The 14,694-nt window shown below is 46.1% G+C and overlaps 1 protein-coding gene across 1 annotated transcript; it reads right to left on the bottom strand.

The window, feature by feature from the left end:
* Positions 1-10,756: 10,756 nt before the first annotated feature.
* si:dkey-78k11.9 (P2Y purinoceptor 1) lies at positions 10,757-14,216 on the bottom strand. The gene has a single exon (XM_034171640.1). It carries the CDS (start codon positions 13,591-13,593, stop codon positions 12,604-12,606), a length of 990 nt encoding a protein of 329 aa, XP_034027531.1. The 5' UTR covers positions 13,594-14,216; the 3' UTR covers positions 10,757-12,603.
* Between the last annotated feature and the right edge of the window lie 478 nt (positions 14,217-14,694).

Genomic DNA, 14,694 nt, shown 5'->3' with positions numbered 1-14,694 from the left:
CCGACCGTATGATTGTGCCATCGATTTGGTCCCGGGCGCTGAGTACCCGTCCAGTAGGTTGTACAACCTCTCACGTCCGGAACACGAATCAATGGAGACCTACATCCGGGACTCCTTAGCTGCCGGGCTGATCCGGAACTCCACCTCCCCGATGGGTGCTGGTTTCTTTTTTGTGGGCAAGAAAGAAGGCGGACATCCGTCCATGCATTGATTACAGAGGGCTGAACGAGATCACGGTTCGCAACCGATAACCCGTTACCTCTGTTGGATTCAGTGTTCACGCCCCTGCATGGAGCCCAAATTTTCACAAAATTGGATCTTAGAAACGCGTACCACCTGGTTCGGGTCCGGAAGGGAGACGAATGGAAGACGGCATTCAACACCCCGTTAGGTCATTTTGAGTACCTGGTCATGCCGTTCGGCCTCACTAACGCCCCCGCGACGTTCCAAGCTTTGGTAAATGACGTCTTGCGGGACTTCCTGCATCGGTTCGTCTTCGTGTATCTGGACGATATACTCATCTTTTCCCCGGACCCTGAGACCCATGTCCAACATGTACGTCAGGTCCTACAGCGGTTGTTGGAGAACCGGCTGTTTGTGAAGGGCGAGAAGTGCGAGTTCCACCGCACTTCTTTGTCCTTCCTGGGGTTCATCATCTCCTCCAACTCCGTCGCCCCTGATCCGGCTAAGGTTGCGGCGGTGAGAGATTGGCCCCAACCGATAAGCCGCAGGAAACTACAGCAGTTCCTAGGCTTTGCAAATTTCTACAGGAGGTTCATTAAAGGTTACAGTCAGGTAGTTAGCCCCCTGACTGCCCTGACCTCCACCAAGGTCCCCTTCGCCTGGTCGGATCGGTGCGAAGCCGCGTTCCAGGAGTTGAAACGCCGGTTCTCGACTGCACCAGTTCTGGTGCAGCCTGATCCTGATCGCCAGTACATAGTAGAAGTGGACGCCTCTGACTCAGGGATAGGAGCCGTGCTGTCCCAGAGCGTGGAGGCTGATAAAGTCCTCCATCCTTGTGCCTTTTATTCCCGCAGGTTGACCCCAGCTGAACGGAACTATGACGTCGGCAATCGGGAACTTCTTGCGGTGAAGGAGGCTCTTGAAGAGTGGAGACACCTGCTGGAGGGGGCATCGTGCCCTTCACGGTTTCACAGACCCATCGGAACCTGGAGTACATCCGGACCGCCAAGCGGCTGAACCCCAGGCAGGCCCGCTGGTCTCTGTTCTTCGGGCGCTTTGACTTCCAGATCACGTATCGCCCCGGGACCAAGAACCAAAAACCAGATGCATTGTCCCGGGTGCACGAAGAAGAAGCCAAAGCGGGGCTGTCGGACCCCACCGAGACCATCATCCCCGAGTCCACTGTCGTGGCCACCCTCACCTGGGACGTGGAGAAGACCGTCCGGGAGGCCCTGACAAGGAGCCCGGACCCGGGGACTGGCCCCAAGAGCAGACTGTACGTCCCACCAGAGGCAAGAGCTGCCGTATTGGACTTCTGTCACGGGTCCAAGCTCTCCTGTCATCCCGGAGTGCGTAGGACCGTGGCAGTAGTCCAGCAGCGCTTCTGTGTGGTGTCCCCTGGAAACCGACGTCCGGGGACTACGTCCAGGCCTGTACCATCTGCGCCAGGGGCAAGGCAGACCGGAGGACGACGGGACTCCTCCAACCCCTGCCAGTGCCTCATCGCCCCTGGTCTCACATCGGCCTGGACTTCATCACGGGCCTCCCGCCGTCCCAGGGCAACACCATTATTCTCACGATAGTGGACCGGTTCTCCAAGGCGGCCCACTTCGTGGCCCTCCCGAAGCTCCCGACGGCCCAGGAGACGGCAGACCTCCTGTCCACCACGTCATGCGGCTGCATGGGATACCATCGGACATCGTTCAGATCATGGTCCCCAGTTCTCTTCACAGGTGTGGAAGAGTTTCTGTAAGGAGCTGGGGGCCACCGTGAGTCTCTCGTCCGGGGTACCACCCCCAGACCAACGGCCAGGCAGAGCGGGCTAACCAGGAGTTGGAACAGGCCCTTCGCTGCGTCACCTCCACGCACCCGGCGGCCTGGAGTCACCATCTGGCCTGGATCGAGTATGCCCATAACAGCCAAATCTCGTCTGCTACCAGCCTCTCCCCTTTCGAGGCATGTTTGGGGTTCCAGCCCCCATTGTTCCCGCTGGTGGAGGGAGAGGTCGGTGTGCCCTCGGTCCAGGCCCACCTCAGGAGGTGCCGCCGGGTGTGGCGGACCGCCCGCTCTGCCCTATTAAAGGCCCGGACGAGGGCCAAAACCCATGTGGACCGCCGACGTTCCCTGGCCCCCACATACCAGCCCGGGCAGGAGGTGTGGCTGTCAACAAAGGACATCCCCCTCTGTGTGGACTCACCCAAATTAAAGGACAGATACATCGGCCCGTTCCCCATCCTCAAGATCATCAACCCGGCCGCAGTGAAGCTCCGACTCCCAGCTTCACTGCGGGTCCACCCTGTTTCCACGTGTCCCGTATCAAGCCACACCACACCTCGCCCCTCTGTGCACCTGGCCCTACGCCGCCTCCTGCCCGGCTCATCGACGGGGAGCCTGCTTGGACGGTCCGCAGGCTCCTGGACGTCCGTCGTAAGGGCCGGGGGTTCCAATATCTGGTGGACTGGGAGGGGTATGGACCTGAGGAACGCTCCTGGGTGAAGAAGAGCTTCATCCTGGACCCGGCCCTCCTGGCCGATTTCTACAGACGACACCCGGACAAGCCTGGTCGGGCGCCAGGAGGCGCCCGTTGAGGGGGGGGGTCCTGTTGTGTGGGCCGCTGAAGAGGAGGTACTGCTGGCCCACTACCACCAGAGGGCGCCCCTGCTTGGAGTGCGGGCTCCAAGCACGAGAGGGCGCCAGACCAGAGGAGGTGACAGCTGTCACTCATTACTCCAGCTGTCACTCATCTACACCACCATATAAGCCGACTGCAACTCCACCTCCCCGCCGAGAAATCGAACTACCAGTACTAAGGTAATTTTCTCTGCTGACTTATACGTGAATAGTAATCTGAACTTCTGTTGCAGCCGTTTTCCTGGTGCTTTCCTTGTCTGGAGGATTGGCGTTGGTGTGTGACAGTGACGGCTTCACCGCGCACACCCGTCCCAGATAAGTGGTTGATCAGGAGCTGCACAGTGTGTGTGATTTGGAGGTGGAGGTGCTCCCTCCTAACGGTGTCTGGACTGTTAATTACTGAGTGTGCGGACTCACACTCACACATCATCTTTCTGTTTTCTGCCAGCAGTACCAGGGTCGACAGCCGAAGACAGAGGCCACCTGGGGACTCGGGACTTGGCGGCTCCGGTGTTCTTCAGGCCGTTGGTGGTGGAGGCCGTGTGGGACGCGGCTTCTCTCTCGTCGGGCGTCTTCTATCTTCGAGCCTGCCCACACGTCACCTGGTGTTTACTGACTGTGAACATTAAGACACGTTTCGTTGTGTAATATCACAACATTAAATTGTTACCTTTTGGCTTACTTATTGTCCGTTCATTTGCGCCCCCTGTTGTGGGTCCGTGCTACGACACCTTCCCAACACATCCAAACCATCAACATGTCTATTAGACCCCATTCCTACCAGGTTGCTCAAGGAAGCCCTACCATTATTTAATGCTTCAATCTTAAATATGATCAATCTATCTTTATTAGTTGGCTATGTACCACAGGCTTTTAAGGTGGCAGTAATTAAACCATTACTTAAAAAAGCCATCACTTGACCCAGCTATCTTAGCTAATTATAGGCCAATCTCCAACCTTCCTTTTCTCTCAAAAATTCTTGAAAGGGTAGTTGTAAAACAGCTAACTGATCATCTGCAGAGGAATGGTCTATTTGAAGAGTTTCAGTCAGGTTTTAGAATTCATCATAGTACAGAAACAGCATTAGTGAAGGTTACAATGATCTTCTTATGGCCTCAGACAGTGGACTCATCTCTGTGCTTGTTCTGTTAGACCTCAGTGCTGCTTTTGATACTGTTGACCATAAAATTTATTACAGAGATTAGAGCATGCCATAGGTATTAAAGGCACTGCGCTGCGGTGGTTTGAATCATATTTATCTAATAGATTACAATTTGTCATGTAAATGGGGAATCTTCTTCACAGACTAGGTTAATTATGGAGTTCCACAAGGTTCTGTGCTAGGACCACTTTTATTCACTTTATACATGCTTCCCTTAGGCAGTATATTAGACGGCATTGCTTAAATTTCATTGTTACGCAGATGATACCCAGCTTTATCTATCCATGAAGCCAGAGGAACCACACCAATTAGCTAAACTGCAGGATTGTCTTACAGACATAAAGACATGGATGACCTCTAATTTCCTACTTTTAAACTCAGATAAAACTGAAGTTATTGTACTTGGCCCCACAAATCTTAGAAACATGGTGTCTAACCAGATCCTTACTCTGGATGGCATTACCCTGACCTCTAGTAATAATGTGAGAAATCATGGAGTCATTTTTGATCAGGATATGTCATTCAAAGCGCATATTAAACAAATATTGTAGGACTGCTTTTTTGCATTTGCGCATATCTCTAAAATTAGAAAGGTCTTGTGTCAGAGTGATGCTGAAAAACTAATTCATGCATTTATTTCCTCTAGGCTGGACTATTGTAATTCATTATTATCAGGTTGTCCTAAAAGTTCCCTGAAAAGCCTTCAGTTAATTCAAAATGCTGCAGCTAGAGTACTAACGGGGACTAGAAGGAGAGAGCATATCTCACCCATATTGGCCTCTCTTCATTGGCTTCCTGTTAATTCTAGAATAGAATTTAAAATTCTTCTTCTTACTTATAAGGTTTTGAATAATCAGGTCCCATCTTATCTTAATCAATCAATCAATTTTTTTATATAGCGCCAAATCACAACAAACAGTTGCCCCAAGGCGCTTTATATTGTAAGGCAAGGCCATACAATAATTATGTAAAACCCCAACGGTCAAAACGACCCCCTGTGAGCAAGCACTTGGCTACAGTGGGAAGGAAAAACTCCCTTTTAACAGGACGAAACCTCCAGCAGAACCAGGCTCAGGGAGGGGCAGTCTTCTGCTGGGACTGGTTGGGGCTGAGGGAGAGAACCAGGAAAAGACATGCTGTGGAGGGGAGCAGAGATCGATCACTAATGATTAAATGCAGAGTGGTGCATACAGAGCAGAAAGAGAAAGAAACAGTGCATCATGGGAACCCCCCAGCAGTCTACGTCTATAGCAGCATAACTAAGGGATGGTTCAGGGTCACCTGATCCAGCCCTAACTATAAGCTTTAGCAAAAAGGAAAGTTTTAAGCCTAATCTTAAAAGTAGAGAGGGTGTCTGTCTCCCTGATCTGAATTGGGAGCTGGTTCCACAGGAGAGGAGCCTGAAAGCTGAAGGCTCTGCCTCCCATTCTACTCTTACAAACCCTAGGAACTACAAGTAAGCCTACAGTCTGAGAGCGAAGCGCTCTATTGGGGTGATATGGTACTACGAGGTCCCTAAGATAAGATGGGACCTGATTATTCAAAACCTTATAAGTAAGAAGAAGAATTTTAAATTCTATTCTAGAATTAACAGGAAGCCAATGAAGAGAGGCCAATATGGGTGAGATATGCTCTCTCCTTCTAGTCCCCGTCAGTACTCTAGCTGCAGCATTTTGATTAACTGAAGGCTTTTTAGGGAACTTTTAGGACAACCTGATAATAATGAATTACAATAGTCCAGCCTAGAGGAAATAAATGCATGAATTAGTTTTTCAGCATCACTCTGAGACAAGACCTTTCTGATTTTAGAGATATTGCGTAAATGCAAAAAAGCAGTCCTACATATTTGTTTAATATGCGCTTTGAATGACATATCCTGATCAAAAATGACTCCAAGATTTCTCAGAGTCATTTTAGGGACCTCTTAGTATCATATCACCCCAATAGAGCGCTTCGCTCTCAGACTGCAGGCTTACTTGTAGTTCCTAGGGTTTGTAAGAGTAGAATGGGAGGCAGAGCCTTCAGCTTTCAGGCTCCTCTCCTGTGGAACCAGCTCCCAATTCAGATCAGGGAGACAGACACCCTCTCTACTTTTAAGATTAGGCTTAAAACTTTCCTTTTTGCTAAAGCTTATAGTTCGGGCTGGATCAGGTGACCCTGAACCATCCCTTAGTTATGCTGCTATAGACTTAGACTGCTGGGGGGTTCCCATGATGCACTGTTTCTTTATCTTTTTGCTCTGTATGCACCACTGCATTTAATCATTAGTGATTGGTCTCTGCTCCCCTCCACAGCATGTCTTTTTCCTGGTTCTCTCCCTCAGCCCCAACCAGTCCCAGCAGAAGACTGCCCCTCCCTGAGCCTGGTTCTGCTGGAGGTTGTTGTGATTTGGCACTATATAAATAAAATTGATTTGATTTGATTTAGTATGAGTATAAGTACGAGTGTGAGTATGAGCGTGAGTATGACTATGAGTATGAGCATGAGTGTGAGTTTGCATGAGTGTGAGTATGAGTGTGAGTATGGGTGTGAGTGCGGGTGTGAGTATGAGTGCAAGTGTGAGGTATGGCATGAGTATGAGTGGGGGTGTGAGTATGAGTGTGAGTGAATGAGCGTGAGTATGAGTGTGTGAGTGTGGGTGTGAGTATGAGTATGGGTGTGCGCATGAGTGCGAGTATGAATATGATTGCGAGTATGAGTGTGAGCGTGAGTATGAGTGCGTGCGAGTATGAGCGTGAGTATGAGTGTGGGTGTGAGTATGAGTGTGAGTGAGTGAGTATGAGTGTGGGCGTGAGTGTGAGTATGTGTCAGCATGAGTGTGAGTATGAATGTGAGTGAGTATCAGTGTCAGCATGAGTGTGAGTATGAGTGTGAGCATGAGTGTATCAGTGTCAGCATGAGTGTGAGTTTGAGTGTGAGCATGAGTGTGTATGAGTGTGAGCGTGAGTGTAGGTGTGAGTATGAGTGTCAGCATGAGTGTGTGTATGAGTGTGAGCATGAGTGTGTGTGTATGAGTGTGAGCCTGAGTGTGGGTGTGAGTATGAGTGTGAGTATGAGTGTGACTGTGGGTGTGAGTATTAGTGTCAGCATGAGTGTGAGTATGAGTGTGAGCGTGTGTGTGAGCATGAGTGTGGCTGAGAGTACAAGTGTGGGTGTGAGTATGAGTGTGAGTGTGGGTGTGAGAATGAGTGTGGGTGTTACTATGAGTGTGAGTGTGGGTGTGGGTGTGCGTATGAGCATGAGTGTCGGTGTGAGTATGTGTGTGAGTATGAGTGTGCGTGTGAGTATGAGTGTGTGAATATGAGTGTGGGTGTGGGTTTGAGTGTGAGCATGAGTGTGGGTGTGAGTATGAGTGTGAACGTATGTGTGAGCATGAGTGTGAGAGTGGGTGAGAATATGAGTGTGACTATGAGTGTGATTGCGGGTGTGAGCATGAGTGTGGGTGTGAGTGTGGGTGTGAGTATGGGTGTGCGTATGAGCATGAGTGTCGGTGTGAGTATGAGTATGAGTGTGTGAGTATGAGTGTGGGTGTGAGCATGAGTATGAGTGTGAGTGTGAGAATGAGTGTGAGTGTGGGTGTGTGTGAGTGAGAGTGTGAGTATGAGTGGGTGTGAGTGTGGGTGTGAGTATGAGTGCGAGTGTGAGTGTGTGTGAGTGAGAGTGTGAGTATGAGTGGGTGTGAGTATGAGTATGAGTGTGGGTTTGAGTATGAGTGCGAGTGTGAGTGAGTGAGTGTATGGGTGTGAGTATGATTGTGAGTTTGAGTGTGCATGTGAGTATGAGTGAGTGCAAGTATGAGTGTGAGTGAATGAGTGTGAGTCTGAGTGTGTGAGTGTGGGTGTGAGTATGAGTGAGTGAGTACGATTGTGAACATGAGTGTGAGCATGAGTGTGAGTGTGGGTATGAGTATGACAGTGGGTATGAGTATGAATGTGAGTATGAGTGCGTGCATGCGTATGAGTGTGAGTATGAGTATGGGTGTGGGCGTGAGTGAGTTTGAGTATGAGTGTGGGTGTGAGTATGCATCTGAGTATGAGTGTGAGTGAATGAGTATGGGTATGAGTGTGAGTATGAGTGTGAGCATTAGTGTGAGTATGAGTATGGGTGCGTGCATGGGTATGAGTGTTGGTGTGAGTGTGAGCATAAGTGTGAGTATGAGTGTAAGTGTGAGCATGAGTGTGAGTGTGAGTATAAGTGGGTGTGAGTGTGAGTATGAGTTATGTGTGCGAGTATTAGTGTGAACATGAGTATCAGTGAGTATGAGTATGGGTGCAAGCATGAGTGTGGGTGTGAGTATGAGCATGAGTATGCGCATGAGTGTGAGTATGAGTGTGAGTGTGAGCATGAGTGTGAGTGTAGGTGTGAATATGAGTGAGAGCATGAGTATGAGTGTGAGTATGAATATGAGTGCGTATGGGTGCGAGTATGAGTGTGAGCACTGCTGAATGACTATGAGTGCAAGCATGAGTATGAGTGTGGGTGTTCATATGCGTATGAGTGTGGGTGTGTGTATGAGTGTGGGTGTGAGTGTGAGCATGAGTGTGGGTGCGAGTATGAGCGTGAGTGTGAGTGTGGGTGTGAGTGAATGAGTGTGAGTGCAGATGCGAGCATGAGTATGAGTGTGAGTATGAGTATGATTGCGAGTATGAGTGAGAGTGTGGGCGTGAGCACGGGTGTGAGTATGAGTGTGCGTGTGAGTATGAGTGTGAGCATGAGTATGAGTGTGAGAATGAGTATGAGTGTATGAGTGCGAGTGTGGGTATGAGTGTGAGCATGAGTATGAGTGTGAGTATGAGTGTGAGTGGTACTGAATGCGTATGAGTGTATGAGTGCGAGTGTGGGTATGAGTGTGAGAATGCGAGCGAGTATGAGTGTGAGTATTAGTGCGATCATGAGTATGAGTGTGAGCATGCGTATGAGCGCGAGTGTGAGTATGAGTACGAGTGTGAGTATGAGTGTGAGAATGAGTGTGAGTATGAGTGAGTGTGAGTGTGTCCTGCCGCACATGGAGAGGATTCAGCTTTATCCACAGCTGTGTGCCGTGTGCGGCAGTAAGCTGGGGACAGACGTTCTCCTCCCGTGCCCTCTGCTCCGCTTTGTCTCCATCCACTTAGGATGCAGCACAGAACCAGAACTCTGAGCCACATTTCTCTGCGGATCATGCAGCAAACGAGGCAGGCAGCCAGTTTGTGAAATAAAAGGTGTTTGAAAGCAGACAGACAGCGTGTAAGAACGGGTTTGAATCTGCCCACTTGTGGAATAAAAGTTTGCAAAAAGGACAGACTGCCTATTTAAAGATGGCTTAGAACTGATGCTGTGTTCACATTAGAAGCTGAAGTGACTGAATCTGACCCTTTTTTCTGTGCCTGCAAGAGTGTGTGTTTTAACAATAATTTCCAGCAGCTGGCAACAATTTTTGTTGTCATGTACACTGACAAAATAATAATAATGATAATGAAATTTAAAATTAAGCTTAACATTAACTGGTTTATTTAACGGAGAAAAAGAATCACATTTGATTTCACTGACATGGGAACGCTAGTAACATTTCAGTTTAGATTTTTGTTTGTTCCACAGATGAAGATCAAAAATTGGGAGAAAAAAGGCAAAACACTACATGATCAAATTTCTGTCAAACCTAAAACTTTTTCAGATTAGTTAATGCAAATTATTTCCACATTTAGCCTAATATGTACAAACATCAAGATGAATATTAAGCTAAATGTTGAGACAAATATGCACCTTAATAAAAGAGCTAATTGTTCCTACCTGAAAGACAGATTAATAAAGTGTCTAATGTAACAGTGTGTTTATTTACACTTACAATTCATGGATGTTTTGGAGTAATATTGTAGCCTGCAGGCTTTTGATGTTAATTTCAATTGCAATTTCAGGGGCACTTCTCAAATATTATTAATAAAATAATAAAAAATAGTTTTTTTTGCAAAATTTTGTCTGTTTTTTTTTTTAGGTGTGGGGAGGGGGGGCCCAGGGAGTGTCGCCCAGGGAGTAATTCGGTGTAGAACTGCCACTGCTGACAAACACGTCCACATGGAAATGGTAACCAGCAGCATGTTGATGTGGACTGGGGGTGCCGGAACACACACGTGCATGCAGCAGCGCACACACACAACAAGAAGTGCACACACACCTCCACACACACACGACTCCAACTCCTTCATCCAAATGACACGCACACAGACAGGAGAGACAAAACAGACACAGAAAACAAATACTGACTAATGCAGGACAAGACCGGACAGATGGACAAAGAACTCGGACACAGACAACAAATACAACAGAAAACTTGGACACTGACCATTTAGAAGACAGGACAGATGGACAAGGATGAAGACAAAATACAAGACCCCCAAAACAACCTGATGGGATCCTAACATATCAGTCATTAAGAAGCAGTACGGCAAAGTGAGGTAAATTTGTGACTGTGCAAGAAGGTGACTTATGAGGGAAGCCACCAAAACACCCAGTCATCTTTAAAGGAATTACAGATTTCTGCTCAAATCCTTGTCTGCACCATGATGCCAGAGGACAATCTGTATTGCTGACAAGGTCCTTGGCCTTTTTTTTTTTTTTTTTTGGGGGGGGGGGGGGGTGGTTTTGCCACACTCAACAAATTCAAACCTCAAACACTCACTCGCTCACCTTCAGCTGCTTACCCCAGTTAAGGGTTGAGGGGGGCTGGAGCCTATCATAGGCCGTAAGCCCGGCTACACCCTGGACAGGACACCAGTTACCTCAAACACCATATGAATAAGTGAAATTCAATATGGTAGAATACTGCAAATCTATGTCCAGATGGTGGATGAAGTGACATTTGAAAGTTGGATCAATAAAGGGGGTGTGGCTTCCCCATGATGCATTTTGTTTCGCTCAAAGAATGTACTGCTTTTCTCAGGAACATCCGTCATTTATTTGTAGTTACACCAGCAGCCGAGCTGGAATGATGTGTGGTTATTTTATTTGTATCGCGCCCGTCACCAAGTGCTACAACATCAATAAATGCACAACAGTACACAGGACAACAGGCAATTAAAATAAGGACTACACCGCAATGAAAACAGTCAGAAACATTAAAATCAATAAGAAATAAAAGAAAATCCACCCAGCACTAAATCTGAACTGCTGTCACATCACACCCCAAAAATGCACTAATTCTAACAAACAGAGAACAGATGTGTTCAGTCGAGATTTAAAGGAATTAACTGAATTTGACTGTCTAATTTTGGCAGACAGATTTTTCCGTATCAGTGGAGCACAATATAAAAACATCCCTGCAGCCCATTGACTCCTAAGTAGAGCAGACTGCTGTTTGTTTGTTTGTTTTTTACGTTTTTAGTTAAAATTCTTGCAGATGCATTCTGGACCATCTGCAGACGGTTGATAACTATTAGTGCTGATGATTGCTGAAGACTTGTCAGGCTACAAGACTTCAATTCCAAATAAAATTTACATTCTCTTAACATATACAACGTCCCTAATGTGCAAAGCTTCCTGAAACAAATCGGCAACATACGTATCTAGACTTTTTTGACATGAATTTTCTTTTTAATGAAAAATTTCAACAGCAAATTGTATTACAGATTTTCATGCAGAAAGGCACACACTGAGTAAAGTGTGACACAAATAAGCATAACCATCAATGGTGTATCCCCTGCATTAATATAGGCCTGGCAGCCCACCAGGCCAAGGAGAACCCCAGCCAGGCCAGAAATATATTTTTAACAACACCACTGAAAAAATAACATGATTGAAATGATGAAAATAAGACAAAGTATCCATTAATTTGGGAATCAATATTAATTTCAGCGAAGCATTTGTATAATCACTGCAGCGCTAATAGCCATCCAGCATCAATTAAAGTGAACAGTCAAAGCTTTCAATCGAAGGTGTCAGAAGTCAGAATCTGACAGACGAGTAGATATAATAGGGTTTGACTCCTAGCAACATAACAAAAGTTGGACATAACAAAAGTTGGACTCCCCACCATCTCCTCCCTCCAGCAATATATATTTTTTCTGTCACAGAAATCTTTTATCACAAAGTGCTCGATCTTGTGATATGTCTTTGAAACTCCTTCTCATTATGTTGTTTCTTACCAGACAGCTGCACTGCCAAAGGAAAATGTGGTCAGCATGATGGTTTTGTTACGATGAGCAGACCAGGGACATGCTCAGTGCAGCATTTTAATCAATACTCCTAATATGGAGCCCATGGGCCATGTTGGACTAGGCTTCCATTAGTTTGACCTGCTTCTAGAAAAAAGTGGACCATGCACCCTTAAATCTGCAAGTGATGACTGGAAGGATTCTGCCAAGAAATATGCAAGTAAAATTTTATTTATACCCAAATATAATGTTTGCTCCCATACAGTTGGAGATGGGGTGGTTAGCGATGCTGAATCAAAAATCAAGCTTTGCAGGACTATGGTAGAATTCCATACATAATGAACATAACACTTTACTTTAGCTTTTGCATTTCAGAGCCTCACGTTGTTCTGCACCATGCACCACTCCATTTAAAGTGGGGGTGGTGTCAGTTAGTGCCACCAGGACTGAAAAAAATTCTAGGGGAAACGCTGACCAAGATAAGTATTTTTTTTTTTTTTTTTAAGTTGCATCAACATCATTTGCAATATGTGGTATGGTCACACAACTACAGACTGACTGATGGTTAAATGTCTCACAAACTTGCTGGAGCAGCTGTGTGACCTGATGAGAAATGTCTTCAATGCCATGGAGGAAAACCAGTGGGTTGAGTGCACTGTTCAGGCACACGAGGCCACGACTTATCTGATGAGCGATGTAGACTCCATTAAACCATTGGTAACACATCTTCCATTTCAACAAAACTCTCACCCTGAGGTTGAGGTTTTTTAATATATGATAAGGGATGTAACAAAGAGAGAAGAGAACAATCGAGAAGAACAACAACTTCAAGCATTTCTGTTTTAGTGCCCTGTCAATGGTATTTTTCTGGAAGAGAATGACAACCACGTGCCCGTAGCAGCCCAGCGTGATGAGTAACGGGATGCAAAAACCAGTGAAGGTCCATCCAAGGCTGTATTTCAGGTACTTCTCCACATGGATCGTATCTGTGGTCTCGTAACATTTCCCAGGCTTGTTTCTGAAAGTTTTTGTGAAGAACATATCTGGAAGACTTTGACTCACCACCAGAAGCCACACCATGATTGAAACAGCCACAGAGTGGGTAACAGTTATTCTTCGACTCAGTGTCAGTGGATGAACAATCGCCAAGTACCTGTACACGCTTATACAAGTGAGAAATCCAATGCTTCCATACAAATTCATGTTGAAGCAAAATCTTGTTATTTTGCAGAATGCATCTCCAAAGATCCACGTGCTCTTCTTGAAGTAGTACACCACCAAAAACGGGAGCGTGAGCAGGTACAAAACATCAGCAATTCCAAGGTTGAGAACAAAAACACTGACATTTCCCAGTTTCTTCCATTTCTGCAGCAAGGACTTCAGTCCCCAAGCATTAGCTGCCAGGCCAACGATGAACACCAAAATAAAAACAGGCGGCAAGAATTTGCTACTAACATCAAAGCTGACACGAGGGCAAAATGTGGTATTCATTGTGCTTTGAAGGACACAATGCAAGAATCTTTCTCACACAGAATCATATTTGGAAAACCGCATTGGGTGGTTCAGAGAAGACTTCCTGTTTCATGCCTGAGTGTCTGCAAACTAGTTTTAGTTCAGCACCTGTCATATGCAGGAAGTGGACCCTTGAAATGCTTGGCTTTGCAGAAGCTTTCACTGTGACTTTTTTTTTTTGCACCAAAAATTATCAGCAAAGTGCATTATCCATGTGGGGAAATTAATATGCAGTTAGACAGTCAAAAAACACTAAAGCCTAGATTTGATTAGTTTTCTTGTATAAAAATCTTTCTTAGCTCCATTCAACATGAAGCTGTGGCTGGCAATGCAACAGTCCATGCACCAAGCATATCTTCTCCAAAAATAACCACAGAAGCCTATAACTTTTTCCGATTGTCAAGATTAATGGCTTCCCTCACTGCTCTCCATGCACAATAACACAGCTTTTTGAGAGCTGCCCACAGATTTACTACAAGGTGCCACATTGTTTGTACTTCTTAGTGAGTGATGACAATGAAGTCCAAGACACACACACACACACACACACACACACACACACACACACACACACACACACACACACACACACACACACACACACACACACACACACACACACACAGTGATTTGGAAATGTTCATGTATCCACTCCCTGACTTGTCCTAGGAAACCTAGCTGTAAATCTGATTTTTTTTTTTTTTTTTTTTTTTTTTTTTTTTGGTTGTGTTATATTTAAGGGTTTCTAAAGATTAACTGTACAAAGCATAAATTTTATATCCAAGTTTTGTATTTCATTTTATAAAAAATTTTGCTTTGTCATTTGTTTTCAATAACTTTGTAATTTTTAAAAATGCTTTCATGATACAAGATTGGTTTGTTTGCATTTCTTTCTGAAGAGATTCTGAAATATGTCAAGGGTGCCAATAATTTAGACCTTGACTGTAGGACATGAACCTGCAGGGGTCTTCTGACTGTGTGTGTGTGTGTGTGTGTGTGTGTGTGTGTGTGTGTGTGTGTGTGTGTGTGTGTGTGTGTGTGTGTGTGTGTGTGTGTGTGTGTGTGTGTGTGTGTGTGCCA

The sequence above is a fragment of the Thalassophryne amazonica genome, chromosome 6 (genome assembly GCF_902500255.1).
Source record: "Thalassophryne amazonica chromosome 6, fThaAma1.1, whole genome shotgun sequence".
NCBI classification, from domain to species: Eukaryota; Metazoa; Chordata; class Actinopteri; order Batrachoidiformes; family Batrachoididae; genus Thalassophryne; species Thalassophryne amazonica.
Note: the sequence above shows the minus strand (reverse complement) of the source record. Positions and strands in the feature narration are given on the sequence as shown.

Coding starts and splice junctions, on each gene's coding strand:
- si:dkey-78k11.9 (XM_034171640.1), bottom strand. CDS start 13,593: ATGAATACCACATTTTGCCCTCGTGTCAGCTTTGATGTTAGTAGCAAA.